Source organism: Myotis daubentonii, chromosome 12 (genome assembly GCF_963259705.1).
Source record: "Myotis daubentonii chromosome 12, mMyoDau2.1, whole genome shotgun sequence".
NCBI lineage: Eukaryota > Metazoa > Chordata > Mammalia > Chiroptera > Vespertilionidae > Myotis > Myotis daubentonii.
Window position 1 is genome coordinate 49309610 of NC_081851.1, and position 17416 is coordinate 49327025.

The window sequence follows — 17416 nt, forward strand, 5'->3', positions numbered from 1 at the left end:
TCTATTCTGAATGATAGCTTTGCTGGATAAAGTAATCTTGGTTGCAGGTTCTTGCTATTCATCACTTTGAATATTTCTTGCCACTCTCTTCTGGCCTGCATGGTTTCTGTTGAGAAATCAGCTGACAGTCGTATGGGTACTCCCTTGTAGGTAACCGACTGTCTTTCTCTTGCTGCTTTTAAGATTCTCTCTTTGTCTTTTGCTCTTGGCATTTTAATTATGATGTGTCTTGGTGTGGTCCTCTTTGGATTCCTTTTGTTTGGGGTTCTCTGTGCTTCCTGGACTTGTAAGTCTATTTCTTTCACCAGGTAGGGGAAGTTTTCTGTCATTATTTCTTCAAATAGGTTTTCAATATCTTGCCCTCTCTCTTCTGGTACCCCTATAATTCTGATGTTGGTACGCTTGAAGTTGTCCCAGAGGCTCCTTACACTATCTTCATACTTTTGGAATCTCTTTTCTTTTTTCTTTTTCGGTTGGGTATTTTTTGTTTCTTTGTATTTCAAATCTTTGACTTGATTCTTGGGATCCTCTTGTCTGCTGTTGGATCTCTGTAAATTATTCTTTATTTCAGTCAGTGTATGCTTAATTTCTAGCTGGTCCTTTTTCATGTCCTCCATGGCCTCACTATACTTATTGAGGGACTCTTTAAATTTATCGGTGGTTTCCATAAAATTCTTGAAAAACCTTATAAACGTGGCCTTGAACTCTATATCCAGTTGTTTGCTTTCCTCCGTTTCTGCCATTTGTGACCTGTTTCTTTGTCTCTGCATTTTGGCTGCTTCCCTGTGTTGATAGGGTGGCTTTGTGTGCTAGGTGTCCTGTAGGGCCCAGTGGCTCAGCCTCCCCAGTTACCTGAGGTGGACACTCTTGGTGCACCCCCTTGTGGGCTTTGTGCACAGTCTTGTTGTAGCTATGCCTTGGTTGTTGTAGGATCACTGGGAGGAATTGACCTCCAGGCCAATTGGCAGTGAGAATCAGCTGTGTCTGCAGTGGGAGAACTTCTGTGCTGGAGACACCCTTCTGGGGCAAGACTTGCTTCAGTGGGGCTTTGGTGCTCACTGAGACTGCACCCTGAGTGTGTCCCTTATGGATCTGAGGAGTTGTGATCTGGATGGTCCCCCTCTGGCCACTGGGTACAGTGGCTCTTGGATCTAAGGAGGTGCTAATTTAGCCTCTGCCTGAGGTTACACAGTAGGAACTATGAAGAGAACTGCAGATTCCCCTTCCTTTTTTTTGGAGTTTGGAAGTGCCCTGATGATGGTCAGCTGTGTAGCAATGCAAGCCGCTGTGGGGCCTTGGGCCTTCTCTTGGAAGCTCTGGGTCTATCTGGCCCGGCTGCGGTTAGGTAATTACAGGTTGCAAAGGGCCGGGGCATTCATATGCAAAAGCCTCTGCAGCAGCCTGGGCGGGGCCGGGTCTCAAGGAATCAACGGGCGGAGCAAGCAGCTATGGCGGAGCCTCAGCCCCGCCCTAAGGAGTCGCGAGTCCCAGTGTCCTGGCAATGGCTGCAAGCACCTCTGAGGGAAAGCCGCCCTCAAGCTCGCCTGCTGCCAGACAGACCAGTTTCTCCCCGTATGAGTCCTGGGTCCCCAGAGGCTTCCCCGAACCGGATTTCAGAGCCGTCGGGAGCTTGTGTCTCCCTCGGGATTCAAAAAGACAGCCGCGTCCTCAGGTGCCAGACCCTTTCCGCGTGCGAGCGCGCGCAGGCCCCGTATCTCTGCACTCCACCTCCACAGCTCCTCTGGCTCTCAGTGTGCTTTTCTTTCCTTCTAGTTGTAGAATTTACACTCAGCCAGCCTTCCTGAAGTACTGGATGATGTCCGTTTTGTGTTTTTGATGTAATATTCAATTGTTGTGGGAGGCATCGATTTCCCGGTGTTTATCTATGCCGCCATCTTAGTTTCTCCTAAAAACTCTACTTGTGATTTTTTGAGTTGCAAGCTGAGCAAGTCTATTTTGTGGAACACTATTTTTACTTGAAAGAACTAAAAAACTATAGTTATTCATATTTAAGTATTGGGCAGACATTTTCTCAAAAATGAACAAAGTGAGCCCTGGCTGGTGTGGCTCAGGCGATTGGAGCACCGTTCCAAACACCAAAAGGTTGTGGGTTCAATTCCTGGTCAGGGTACATACTTAGGTTGCGGGTTAGATCCCCACTCAGGACACATAATGGGAAGGCAACCGATCAATGTTTTTCTCACATCAATGTTGCTTTCTCTCTCTTCCCCCTCTTCCCCCCCCCCCCCCCCCAAATCAATAAGCATGTCCTTGGGTGAGGGTTTAAAAAAAAATGAACAAAGTGAGCCTGTCACTTCAAGGAAAACAACTGATAGTATGTGTTATCAGTGATAAAATTTGAATTATAGAAAGCATGAGCTTAGTAGTTCTCAATATTAAAGACCTTTTGGATAAGATATTAACGTGGTGTGTGTTTTTTTGGTATTGAATAATAAAATGCAAAATTTGGAAGATCTCTATATAACTCAATGAACCAATATTTTAAAAGTGACCAATGCATAATAAGCAATCATGGATATGCAAAAGATTATTCAACTTGCCTGAGAGACCAGTGGAAGAAAACGTCATTGATAAAATTTCAGATTCCAAATTACAACCAACCTGTAAGAAAGTACCACTTTCCTGAATTTGGTAGCATCAAAGAAGAATATCAATAATTATCTGAAGCCCTGACCAGCTTGGCTCAGTGGATAGAGCGTCGGCCTGCGGACTGAAAGGTCCCAGGTTAGATTCCCGTCAAGGGCATGTACCTTGGTTGCGGGCACATCCCCAGTAGGGGGCGTGCAGGAGGCAGCTGATCAATGTTTCTCTCTCATCGATGTTTCTAACTCTATCCCTCTCCCTTCCTCCCTGTAAAAAATCAATAAAATATATTTTTTAAAAAATAATTATCTGAAAAGCCTATTAAAATACTCTTTCTTTTTTTGTAAGTTTTCTTTATGTACTTTGAGCAGAATAGTGTATCATTGCACGTTGAAAGCAGAAGCAGATTTAAGAATCCAGATGTCTTCTATTAAGCCAAACATTAAAGAGATTTACTCAGTTGTAAAAGAATGTCACTTCCCGCTAAAATTGTTTGTTTTTTGGAAAAAATGGTTATCATAAAAATGTTCTTAATGTTAACATACAATGAGTTTGTTATTTTTAGATGGTTGAATACATTATTTTCAGTGATTAATTTTTAATGTAGTAAATATATAGAGATATAACTCACATAAAGGAAAGCTCTTTGGAGTCCTCAGTAAATTTTAAGAGTGAAAAGGGATCCTTATACTGGCAGGTTAGAAAATTGCTAGCCTGATGTTTTAAGGGTTCATGTTGGCCTGTTCCAAAATGTGAAGGGTAGCTCTACAGTCATTTTATGCAGTTCAGATAAAATCAAGGTTAAGTGTAAGTATAGTATTAGATTTTTATTCTTTTTGTGTCCATTTGCAACTTTTATATCAAAACATTAGTTCTGTTGTTAAATCAGTGAATATCACTCTATACTGCTAGCCCAGTCTTGGGCTGACTAGGAGATGTCGTAGATATTTCTTCAACCCTTGAAGAGGTAACAATGCATCATAAATTATGAGAAAGTATAAGAGGGGGACTGTGTAATGATCTCTATGTGGTAATTACATGTCACATGCAAGAATGATTGTTTAGTCATTATAAGATTTAGTTAGTAATATATGTGAAAATATCCTGTAGATATATAAGATATTAATATTAGGTTTTATTGTTGGTCATCATGCACAGTGATTCAATTTGTGAAAAATGGGAGAAATTAAGGTAAAGAGATACTTTTTAAAAAATAACAATTCTTCTCCCTGATTATTCTCAAGGCAAAGATAGATACCTTACTACTTAGATAACCCTAAATGGAGGTGATATTTACCCAGTTAATTATTTCTCATAAAGCAATCATTCTGGTATAGTTATTTCAAATGTTTCATGCAAATGTTACATAATTATGTGCTACCATATAAGATATCTCAAAAATTAAAAAACACTCTGTATACAACTAGTTTTAAGTTAGAGTGGCGTGATCAAAAACGTGAGCACATGTAGTTGTTAAGCACCAACACTAAACAGATGGTCCAAGAGGATACATAACAGGTTTACAGTCTGGTTTGAAGAGCATAAAGCCATTAAAACTATCAGATTTCTGTTTCTCATAGATATTAGTCAATGAATAAGTAAAGACATAATCCTTGGTTCTAGAAGGACCAAATCTTAGAATATTAGTGTTGTAGAATTGCTAACATTTCCTTCATCTATTACCCTAATTTAAAAATCATTATATACCGTGGTGGATAATACCATTGTCTGTTTATTGAAATTAATGTGATTTGTCGTAAGTAGGTCATTTATAAACGTGAAATTGCTTGAGGCTCTCTTTTGCTGCCATGTTGCATTTAACTTCTGGCTGGACAGATTTGAGCTATATTGCTAGGCTATTTGCCTCTACAGCATTTTTTAATTTTTATCTTACAAAAGACAATGGTTGATTTGAGATTGTTAGTTTGGAAAGAGCTATGTGTAATTAAAAAGGTACTTGCTCATATATCACATGTATCATTCACTTGCTCATCATTTATTTTAGAGAAAGACCATATAAAATATAAATTACTCTTTTTTAAGGTATGTTTTCAAAGGGAATAATCAAAACTTTATTAATTATGACAATTCTGAGTTAATGTTATTTAGTATTTTAATATTGAACCTAAAGAAAAGAGAATGTTTAGAATACTTAGTAGACTACAATATCCTTTTAGAGAATTTTGGAGTCATATTGTACTACATACTGTTTGTTTAATTACTATATGTACTGTGACTGTTACTGTATAAAGAAGTAAACCTAAATTACACGAAGGAATGGAGTGCTTTCGTTCTTTACTTTTGACAGAATAAATTATTTATATTGTTTTCTTTTTTTTCTTTATTGATTAAGGTATTACATATGTGTCCTTATCCCCCATTGCCTCCCCACCCCCCTATGCATGCCCTCACCCCCCTGTTGTCTGTGTCCATTGGTTAGGCCTATTTCTAGCATTGAATCCTACGTATACATAAAATGTGCTTCAGCTAAGTAACAGATACAATTACTTATTTTTTCCCTAGAAGTAAATAAAATGACCAGACTTCAGAAAACATAATTTTTTGTGGGTGTTTTGTCCCTCTTTTGAAATACGTGTTAGCCCTGGCCAGGTAGCTCATTTGATTAGAGCATCATCTGATTCCATCTCCAGTCAGGACACATAGAAGAATCAACCAATGAATGCATAAATAAGGGGAACAACAAATCGATGTTTCTTTCTCTCTTTTTCTCTCTCTTTCCCTCTGCCTTTCTCTAAAATCAATCATTAAATAAAAATGTTTTACATGATTAAAAGGATTATTTAATACCAAAAGTTTCATAGTGAAGAACAGCAGTTCTACTTCCTTTTTTAAAGCAGTTTCTTCTTTCACTTAGCCCCATATACTATGGTGATAATATGCTTACCCTAGTATTTTTTGATTTCTCCCTTTTGGACATTATCTATTAACTTCCTGATAATAGATGAGGTTTTAGCTTTTTAATGCCCATCTCTATTTCTTGCCTTGTTTTTCTAATGTATTTTAAGTTCAGTTAAATCAGTAATCAGTATTTACATTAGTATAACTATACAGGATGGGGCAAAAGTAGGTTTACAATTATTTATATGAAAAATAATACAGTGATTAATAAATAATACAATAATAAACTCGTGTACTACTCACAACTATAAACCTATTTTTGTCCCCACCCTGTTATGTTTCCTGCAGAGCCAGGTAATATATCATTACATTGTTCTTTTTGAAAAAGTACTATTTTTCCTGAAGTTAGTAATTTTCTTGACTTACATAATTTTCAGTAAATCTTTCCTTTAAATATGTATGCAATTACAGAGTATCCAAAAAAATGTACACACACTTTGAAGATTATAAAGTCAGTGTTTATTAACATACAGTTCAATTTCAAAATTTACAAGAATTTATAGAAATGAATAATATTTTTTTGTCAATGCCCGTTTTCAAACTGATCAACGTTCTGGTCTAGGCACTGCTAATAACATGAAGCAATGGAATTTCAGACATCAAGAATCATTTCATTTGGTATTTGTGTGCCTTCAATTCATTGATTGTTGCCAGTTTTGTACTGGAAACTTTTATGTTTTATGTATCTCCATAAAAAAATAAGTCTAGTGGGACTTTAGGATAAATTTTCTTTGTTCAAAGCTTAGTCTGGCTTCACCCATTATTTCAAATCACTTAAACCTGAAGAGGAGTGAAAATTAAGTGAGTTATCAGCTGTTAAAGTATGCATACATTTTTTGGGGACAACCTTTATTTTTCATAGGAGTGGAGATGAGGACCTTTCAGGCAGTTTCACCTGAGGTTAGTTTCTCTCACATAAAGAAGATCATATTCTTGGGGTGAGAGGGCTTGTTTTCCATGATCCTAACATATGTCATTTTGACCCTAACTCACATTAGGCATGCATCAAACGCGAAACCCAAGCCTTGTCATTGAGAGTTTATTGCTCTCTAGGTCCGTGCCTAGAGTGCTTAGCAGTTATGCTGGTATCTAAGTCCAGAGAGTTGATAGATAGACTGTGATGTGATATCCAGTGATTTGAAAGAAGTAGGAACTTTCCAGTTTGTTTGCATATTGAAATAACGTGTGAATGGTACAGTGTAGATTAGAAATTGAAACAGGCTCTGAGTATCAGCCTGTTCTTCCAAAGAACCCCACTATTCTATTGGATTTCCTTATGAGTATACTAGATCATAGAAATCCCCTCAAAGTCCATGTAATTATGGCAAAGATTTGTAAATACAAAGCACCACAGTTTTATAAGAGAATACAGAAAACTTTATTCTCCTTCCTTGAGACCCTTGTTAAATGTGAGATTTTTAGGCGTTGAAGTATTTTTCCATAAATTTTTCAACATACTTTCTCTAGCTTATCTAAAGTGTATTTTTCACTTTTCCCCAAATTCCTAAAATATTTTCATCTGATATCCTTAGAATATACTAAATAGTTTCCTCTTTTTATCTTCAAAATTGTCTTTGTTACAAGCCATCTTTCTCAAAGGCTGAAAAAAATGTGAAACTTAGACGTAAACTTTTTTTACAAAAATTTTTTTTAAGATTTTGAGTAAGCCAAAATTCTAAATTCTTAAAACTTGCTAATTCTTTTTTTAAAAAATATATTTTATTGATTTTTTACAGAGAGGAAGGGAGAGAGATAGAGAGTTAGAAACATCGATGAGAGAGAAACATCGATCAGCCGCCTCCTGCACATCTCCTACTGGGGATGTGCCTGCAACCCAGGTACATGCCCTTGACCGGAATCGAACCTAGGACCTTTCAGTCCGCAGGCCGACGCTCTATCCGCTGAGCCAAACCGGTTTCGGCAAAACTTGCTAATTCTTAGAAGACCTTTTGACAAAGGAGACTACAGGCTTTTGGGCAACTGAATAAATTTCAAAGTATCATATGAGCAATGTTGGACATAAAATTTTAAAAGAAACTTTAAAACTTTACTTTAAAAAAAATCACTTTACAGAACTCAAATTTTATAACAAGTGTCAGGGGCAACTATAATATTTACTTAGTAAAATTTTTAAAAGTAGCAATGAAATCACATATGTTTGTTAGAATACTAAAGGCCTGGTGCACAGATTCATACACCGGTGGGGTCCCTTGGCCTGGCCTGCACTCTCTCACAATCCAGGATCCCTCAGGGGATGTCAGACTGCTAGTTTTGGCCAGATCCCGCAGGCCAGGCTGAGGGACCCCACTGGTGCACAGGGCCTCTAGTATGCATATAAGATCTTTGGTTAATCTCTTCCTGCCCTCCCCTCTCCCCCTTATCACTCAATTTCTCAATCTGTTCCATGTTTCTATGCCTGTGCATTGAGTGTCTGCCCCTGGTGGTCGGTGTGCATCATAGCTACTGGTCAGATGGTCCCTTAGGCTTTTATATATATATAGGTTGACATCCATCCCAAAGTATAATCAAAATCATGTAGTGTCATGTAATAATGGATTTGTACTTTAAGTTTGTAGTTTAGTTTCTACACATTTTCAGTTATAATATTGAAATCTTTCTTAAATATTTGTTGTCAGAATTAAATACCTAGGTTTATAATAAAATATTATTGTAATGAAGTTAGTGGGGAAAGGAAATAAATCTTCTTTAGTTTGATTACTGTGAAAACAATTAGGAATATGCTCAAATAATACAATCTTTGTTTTCTTGAATTATTCTATAAGAGAAAATGCTGAAAGAGTAAAAGGATAAAATTTAGGATCTTAGACAGGTTATTACTTTGAACTACCCAGAGTAATGGAAATTTCATTTGCAATCATAGACGTTCTGTAAATATCTTCCCTTTCTAGCCACCTTCCATCTTTTTATTTCTATTTTCTTAACTCTATATTTGAATCCCCTTTTGAACTTCACTTTTTTATTAAATCTTCATCTGAGGATATTTTTCCCATTAATTTTTAGAGGGGCTAAAAGGGAGGGGGAGAGACAGAGAGAAAGAGAGAAACATCAGTGTGAGAGAGACACATTGATTGGTTGCCTCCCACACGGGCCCTGACCAGGGCTGAGGATCGAGCCTGCAACCAAGGTACTTGTGCCCTTGATCAGAATTAACCCTCCATCCTTCAGGCCAGGGGCTGACAGCCAAACCAGCTAGGGCTATTACCTCACATTTTTTTCCTTAGTATGTGTGTGAACATTTAAGTTCCACTCTTAGCAAATTTCAATTATATACAGTGTTATCAACTATTGTTATCATATTTTACATTACATCTTCAGACCTTACCTTACAATTGAAAGTTTGTACCCTTGCCCTGGCCGATTTGGCTCAGTGGTAAGAGTGTCAACCCTTGGGCTGAAGGGTTATGGGTTCGATTCTTGGTGAAGGGCATGTAGCTAGGCTGCAGCTTTGATTCCCAGCTGCAAGAGGAGCATGCGGGGGGGGGGGGGGGGAGGCAACCAATTGATGTGTCTCTCTCAAATCAGTGTTTCTCTCTCTCCCCCTCTCTCCCCCCCTCCCTCCCTCCCTCGCTCTCTTTCTCTCTGCCTCCTTTCCACTCTCTCAAAATAAATCAATGGGAAAAATATCCTTAGATGAGGATTAACAATAACAACAACAAAAAAACAAAAGAAAAGAAAATTTGTACCCTTTTACCAACCTCTTTCTAGTCTCTTCACCCCCTTAGCCCCTGGCAACTACTTTTCTATTTTCTGTTTTTATGAATTTGACTTTTTAAAAATTCTACATGTAAATGAGAACAGAGTATTTTTCTGTCTCTGGGTAATTTCATTTAACATAATGCTGTCAAGGTCCATCCATGTTGTTGCAAATGGTAGGATTTCTCTCTCTCTCTCTCTCTCTCTCTTGATTTCAGAGAGGAAGGGAGAGAGATAGAAAATCAATGATGAGAGAGAATCATTGATAGGCTGCCTTCTATATGCCCTCTCACTGGGGATCAAGCCCACACCCGGGCATATGCCCCAACCAGGAATCGAATCAGTGACCTCCTGGTTCCTGGGTGACACCCAACCACTGAGCCCCTCCTGACTGGGCAGGATTTCCCTCTTTCTTATCGCTGAATAATGTGTGTGTGTGTGTATCGGATCTTTATCCATTTATCTGTTGATGTAAACTTAAGTTATTTCCATATCTTGGCTATTGTAAATAATGCTGCTGTGTACCTGCAGAGAACAATTTGAAGTCTTCATTTCACCTCCTTTGGATATATACTCAGAAGTGGGATTGCTGGATTATATGATAGTTCTATTTTTAATTTTTTGAGGAACCTCCATAGTGATTGCACCAATTTACATTCCCACCAACAGCACACAAGGGTTCCCTCTTCTCCACATACCAACCCTTGTTATCTCTTCTCTTTTGATGTAATAGCCATTGTAATAGGTATGAGGTGATATCTCATTGTAGTTTCAATTTGCCTGATGATAAGTGGTGTTGAGTACCTTTTCTTGTATGTTAGCCATTTGTTTATCTTTGGAAAAATGTCTGTTCGGTTTCTTTGCCCATTTTAAAATTGGATTATTTGTTTGTGTTTTGCTATGGAGTTCTTTATATATTTTGGATATTAACCCTTTATCAGATACATGATTTGCAATTTTATTTTTCACTCCATAGGTCGCCTTTTCATTTTGTTGATGGTTTTCTTAAGAACCTTTTAAGTTTGATGTTATTAAATCTTTGCTTTCATTAAATCTATAAAGATTATCCAAGATAAAAGTGTTAACCTGTGTCATCACTGCATTCTTTAATTTCCCTGGGATGTTGCCTGTTCACATATACTCTTCATTATCCAGTGAGAAGATAGGACATTTATTGGTTATTAGCCCATAGTTTACATTCTTGATTTAAATAGCTTTATTTTAGGTTATGGAAAAAAATATATTTATTCAAGGAAATAAGAGGCTATTTATCCTAGGAAGTTGTAGAGACAAAATGAGAATGAAGGGCAACATCTGACTTGTGTTTCAAATTTATTTTGCTATTGTCTTAGAAATATCAGATGCATTTTTATTCATTAGAAGCACAGAATATGTTTCAAAGTAATCATCTGTCCTTTTGAATCATCTCTCATAATGTAGATGAATGTACAATTTGTTTAAAGAAAAATATATGATTATTTTTAGTCATCTATAGGTTGATAGTATATTTCAGTATAATTTTAGTTTAAAGTATTTTTTAAAATTTCTTTCAGTAATCCTAAATCGGAGAGTCAGAGAGTAAATAAAAAAGTCAACAATGATGCCTCACTTAGAATTCATAATCTATCCATTTTGGTGAGACAGATAAAATGTTATTATCAGGTAAGTGTATTTTTCCCCCATCTATTATATTTTAATAACTGCTCACATACATTGTTGTGTTACTTAGGATCAATCACCTAACAATGCTTATTATATGCCAGGTACTGGTCTGTTTCCTGGAGATAGAACAATAATGACATAGTTCCTTTTATGCAATGTTAAGATACAAGTAAGCACTTTATCATTATCTAATTTCACAAATAATTATTATATTTTATAAATTTTTAAAACTAGTTCTCAGTTTCCTGAGATTTGTATAATGCAATATTTTGTTAGCTTGCTCTAATTATGCCTTTCAAGAGTGTACTTTTTATTGTTCTTTTTTAAACTTAAATTGGATGCATATTTCACAATTTAAATATGAGCATTCTCAAGGTTATCAATATACCTCTAAGAATTGCTATAGCTGCATCAGACAAATTTTAGTATGTTGTATTTTTTAAATGTTTATTCTGTGAATTTTCTAATTTTTGTTATGATTTCTATTTTCAGTTATGAGTTATTTAAACTATGCTTTTAGATTTCCAAAAATAATGGTATTTTTAAAGCAATTTGTTGAATTTTGGTCAAAGAATTTGGTTTGTATGATACTGACTTTTTGACATTTGTTAAAAATTACTTGACTTGGCCTAGTATGCTGTCAGATTTTATTAAAATTCCATGTGTGCTTGAAAGAGATGTGTATTCTTTAATTGTTTGGGTGCAGAGTCAGAGCAAGCTTGTTTGTTAATTGTATTGTTGAAACCTTTTGCAGCCTGATTAATTTTGTCTCTTGATCTCCCTGTTATTGAGAAAGATGACTTGAAATCTCCCAATATGATGATAGATTGGATTGGTCAAGCTTTCCTTTGTACACTTTAAAGCTATGTTATTGGGTGCAAATGAGTTTCCTCACAATGTTTTGCAGATTTTATTCTTCTGTCTCTGGATTCTTTATTGTTCTGGAGAAGTCAGCTACCAGTCTAATTTTTTAAATGTTTTCACTCCTGGCTGCTAATTTTGTCTCTTTTGATACTGACTTTTTACTATTCTGTTACCAGATATACTTCCAATATTTCTATTAAATGTATACTAGGCTCTCTTAACTCTATCCTCCATGTTTATTAAATTTTCTTTTAGTCCTAGCTGGTTTTGCTCAGTGATTAGAGCATTGGCCTGTGGACTAAAGGGTCCAGGTTGAATTCCAGTCAAGGGCACGTACCTCAGTTGCAGGTGAATCCCTGGCCCTGGTCAGGGCATGTGTGGGAGGCCAATCACTGTATCATTCTTACTTCGATGTTTCTCTCTCTCTGTGTCTCTCCCCCTCCCTTCCACTCTCTCTAAAAATCAATGGAAATGAACAAAAAATATATTTTTTTCTTTTATATTCAATCTTGTGCTAAATTCTGAGAAGTTTTTCCAAACTGTCTTTTCAGTTTGCTAATTTGCCCTGCGTATTTGTCAAATCTCTGTTTTACCCACTGATTAATTTTGACCCTCAGTAATTATATCTTTCCTTTCTAGAAGCTCTGTATGATCTTTTTTCATGTTTTTTCCCTTCATTTTGTTTATTATTCTTTAATTTCTTCATTTACTTTTTTAGAAATTTAAAATTTTCTCTTTTAGATTTTATGTCTGATAATTCCAAAATCTGAAATCAGATCTGTAGGGATCTGAATCTGCCTTGTGTTTTCTGTTTGCTATTTCTCATGGTTGGTGGTAGCAGTGGTGGTAATGGGGTGTGTGTGTGTTTTAATTGTGAGATCATTTTGGGAGGAAATTTATCTATGGGAATACTTTTGTGTCTGGGCCAAGTATTCCTTGCTTCAGAGAAGATTTGTTGCTTTTCTTACAACCAGCCCAGAACTACTTTTAATTTATTTTAAGCAGCTTTATATTATTTTAGAATCAATAGTTGTTTACTATAGAAAACTAGAAAAAATGTAAATTATGAACAGTTCCAGTGCCTTATAGAGATTACCACTATAGTGCCTGAATATATATACTTCTGGATCTCTTTTTCTGCATCTTTGTATAATGATGTACTTAAGTGTTTACATATATCTTTTTAACTGGTACTATGTTATTCCAAATCCTTAGGGAAACAACCCTCCTCAATATCTACCAAAGGCTAAGAAAAACAGCTTTTTCCTTGCTTCCTGAGACAGGACTTAATTTTTTCTGTTTTATCTTTTAACTGAGAAATTATCTTTTTACGTTGTTTTGAACTTAGTCATATATTTAAACATTTTTTTAATCATTCAGCATTTTTAGATTCCTTTCTAATACCTAGTACTCCTTGTTGCCAGAAATAAAAGTCTATGCTAAATTTTTTATAAATATTTTTAAGCCCAGGTGTTAATAGTGCCAAGATGATATTAATAACGATTTTCTTTTTCTTTTCTTTTTTATTTATTTATTGATATGAGAGAGAGAGAGAGAAACAATGAGTTGTGGTTCCACTTATTTATGCATTTATTGGTTGATTCTGTATGTGCCCTGAACTGGAAATCAAATCCGCAACCTTGGTGTATCAGGATGACACTCTAACTATTGAGCTACCTGGCCAGGGCCAATTTGCTTTTTCTTGACTGTCACTCTTTGTTTAGACATATCTGTATGTATTTCATTAACATTTGCTGGATGACCAGTTATACCTTTTTCTTTTTTTTAATCTAAGTTTGAATACCGGTGGACTAATTTAGGGCTAGAAGTGATTGAATTTTATAACATTTTGTCACTATTGTTTCAGATATTTAAATCATAAAATATCACTGATAGTTGAAATTCTCCTTGTACCACTCTCCTATGCCCTTTCTTTAGAACCAGTTTACCAAACCATCTCTACTTGCCCCCAGGTTTCATATTCTTAGGTAAAATGTTTCAAAGACACTTGTGTTGTATCTTCAGAAATAGATCAATCATCTTATTGACACAATTAATAGACTTACTAAAAATATATATATTTTTTTTATATTTTATTGATTTTTTACAGAGAGGAAGGGAGAGAGACAGAGAGCCAGAAACATCGATGAGAGAGAAACACCGATCAGCCACCTCCTGCACATCTCCCACTGGGGATATGCCCGCAACCCAGGTACATGCCCCTGACCGGAATCGAACCTGGGACCCCCCAGTCCGCAGGCCGACGCTCTATCCACTGAGCCAAACCGGTTTCGGCTAAAAATATTTTTTATTCTCACATGGCCTGCTTTAATATGACAGATTTCAAGTTAACAAAGTTTAAATTAATGCAGTTCTTGTCACCTGTTAAATTACCTATCTTTTGGAAAAATCAGACTCCCCCCCCAAGAATCTTTCTAAAGCAATTAAAAATATAAAATTTGTATATCTTACATACCCCTAAGAAAAAATATTTGAGGTAAAATATTTGATATTCAAAACTCAGAAGTACATTTAACATGACAGCTTCTTTCCTCCCCCAGTTTGCTGCTGGTTAGGCCACTGAGGGGAGAGGTAGCCTATTCATCCCCTTGCCTTCTGACAGACATGAGCAGAGCAAGGGGCAAAACTGGGAAAACAAGAACCTCACCCCCAGGGTAACCTATTCCCCCCTAGCATATCGCTGGTCATGTGGTTGAGCCCCCCGACCTTTTCTTCCCTAAAGATAACATCGAAGCCTCAGTTGTATTTCAGTTCCAGGCCAGAAAAGCAGCAAAACCGGACAACCTGGCTGCCTTAGGACCAGCTGCATTGACTAATGACCCCCTGCCCTGGCACTAAATCAGTGGAGACCACGACCCTGAAAGAGCACACCTATAAAGCTGATAAATATTTTATTAAGATCCTCCCCTGAGACCTCCCCTAAGATTTCCACTTGTGAGAGATAAATACCCTCAGGACAAAGGACCCAGTGCACGCTCTCCCTCCAAGGAGCAGACCTGTGCCATTCCCTTCCCTCTCCTCTGCCCCCACAGCCACCTATCCCCTAACCTCTAAGGAACCCCATGAGACTTGCAACCAGGGAAGCCATGGGCAGCTCGTCCCAGGTAACCCCTGAATCTGTCTCCAATGCCCCCTTTCTCTGACTTCTCAGTGAGCCAAAGCAGCCCAGCCTAGGCTTTCCTGTTGCTTCTTTTATACCCTTCCTTGTTTTATGGCCCTAAGTATATTTTTGCTGTCATCGTGGGCCCAATACCCTTTGGCTCAGTGCTGTGTCCCTTTCTCTTTGGATATCCCCATCCTCCATCCCCTTTTCCTTAAGTAAATTCAATTTTTCTTTATTCACTGCATGAGATGGCTATTTAGCTTGCTCACACACTGCCGACTAACTGTTCACCTTCGTTTCCCTTTCTAGATGAAAGTTGGCAGGAACTTTTGTATTCTAGTTTGGCCTCTCTGGAATTGGTATTCAAGGCTGAATAGATCTTTCGTAGGATCCTTGGGTAGGAGTGCAGGGAGGCGGGTGGGGGTGGGGGGGGGTAACTCAGCTTTTCCCTACCAGTAGTTCCTGATGGCTGCTCCCTTGATAGACCGTGCCTATACTCACACTACCACCCCAGCCTCTGCTTTGAATACCTCACCTTCAGCCTCTTCCAGCTGGGAGAGACTAGCCCAAAGCAAGAAGACTACGTGGATGGGATCCCTTTTAAAATGACCGCAGGTCCAGATCCTACACTCCTGTCGCATCTAATTGTGGGACTTATATCTCCGCCCTATCATTGATAGAAATCAAAATTTGCTCAGAATTGGCAGACATTATTCAGATATCTCCCGCTGCAGTTTTGCCTTTCTACTTTCCACAGGAATGGGTCTCTCCCAGCTTCAAGGAATAAATGCCAGTTCTCAAAGCAGTTCTTTTAAATACCCTCTTAGTAGGCATGAAGTGAAGGGGAAACACCTCTCTTCTCTCTTCCATGGTGGGAGGGGGGGCGAGAGAGGAAAGCCAAGGGTCTCCAGTAACTTTTCCCAAAGAAATCCTCTTGAGCCTGAGGTAGGTGTTGGGCTAAGGATCTTAAAACTGGTTTCAGCTGGCTGGTGTGGTTCAGTTGGTTAGATCATCGTCCAGTGCACCAAAGGGTTGCAGGTTCGATTCCCGTTCAGGGCGCATACCCAGGTTGCGGGTTCATGCTTATGGAGAGCAACCAATTTTTCTCTCTTCTCCTTTCCTCTCTCTCTAAAATCAATGAAAACATATCTTCTGGTGAGGATTAAAAAATAATCATAAAATAAAATCCTTAAAAAGAAAAGAAAACAAAACAGAGCTGATTTCAAAACATTTTAGCATGGCATTGGTAGTCTAGCATCTCATCTTGAAATCTGAGCCACACCGGCTGGGCAATCTGAATTTTTTGAGGTTTGAAAAGAACACTTTACAATTAGAAAATTTAAATTTATTAGGAAGTTTTTGCATTAATACTAAAAATAGAAATCAGGTCTAGTATCATTAATGTTGTTGCTAGAGAAAGCAGGTACTACTGTTTAAGGTTTTTCTTTAATCTCTATGTACTAAGCAACATTTGGAGTTTACCATTCAGTAGCTGAGGATAAAGACCCTTAGTTTATACAACAAATGCTTTATATTCCATCATATTTTTGACACGTTGGTTCCATGTTCTTTACTTTTAATGTCATTCATTGAATTTCTTTTTCTGTAGCCTACTGAACTATGGTAAAATAGTTTTAATTCTTTTCACTAGTAACAAAGATAAGAGGAAGAAATACAAATAGCATGATAAATGTAATTATGTTTGAATTTTTAAAATAGATTATAAGAATCTCAAAGAACCATTTTGCTCAGTGCGTGATTCATGAAAGGGTGATGAGCCCAAACCTTTGCCAAGTATTGCTTTTTAATGGTCCTGAAAACTCTCAAGTTATTTATATTTGAATATTTGCATGCCTCTAAGAAATTGCCACCTTCTCATCTCCACTTACACCAATACTCCTCTTCAATTCCCTGCTTTGTCATTAGAATTTATCACCAAAAACATTTACTTATTTTTTGTCTACCCCTAACATTTTTGTTTGTTCATTGTTACATTTCAGTTTCTAAAACAATGCCTGGCAGATAATAAATACACAATAAATATTTGTGAATGAATGCCTGTCCTGATTTTCTCAAACGTCATTTTCTTTCAGTTGTATTGATAAAATTATTTCTTTCTCCACCCATTTTTATTTTTATTTTTTAAAAATATATTTTATTGATTTTTTAAGAGAGAAAAGGAGAGGAAGAGGGATAGAGAGTTAGAAACATCGATGAGAGAGAAACATCAATCAGCTGCCTCTTGCACACCTCCTACTGGGGATGTGCCTGAAACCAAGGTACATGCCCTTGACCGGGAATAGAATCTGGGACCTTTCAGTCCGCAGGCCGGCGCTCTATCCACTGAGCCAAACCGGTTAGGGCTCTCCATCCATTTTTATAGGTTTCTTATCACTTTAGTAACAAATCACAGTATCTTCATTAGTTCACATACATATTATCCTTAATCTGTCAATTATTTTGTTCCTCCTATTTAACAAAGTCATATTTATCTTGAGTTCATTGATGTATTATTTTTCCATTTCTTAG

At 37.1% G+C, this 17416-nt stretch overlaps 1 protein-coding gene across 9 annotated transcripts in view; it reads left to right on the forward strand.

Annotated features, from left to right (window-relative positions):
• The window catches only part of CCDC88A (coiled-coil domain containing 88A), a 112357-nt gene that overhangs the window by 16723 nt on the left and 78218 nt on the right, over positions 1 to 17416 (forward strand). For all 9 annotated transcript variants that reach the window (XM_059659792.1, XM_059659794.1, XM_059659791.1 and 6 more), the window contains exon 3: positions 10791 to 10899. In XM_059659792.1, coding sequence (XP_059515775.1) covers positions 10791 to 10899 — 109 coding nt within the window. The remainder of the gene's footprint in view (positions 1 to 10790; positions 10900 to 17416) is intronic.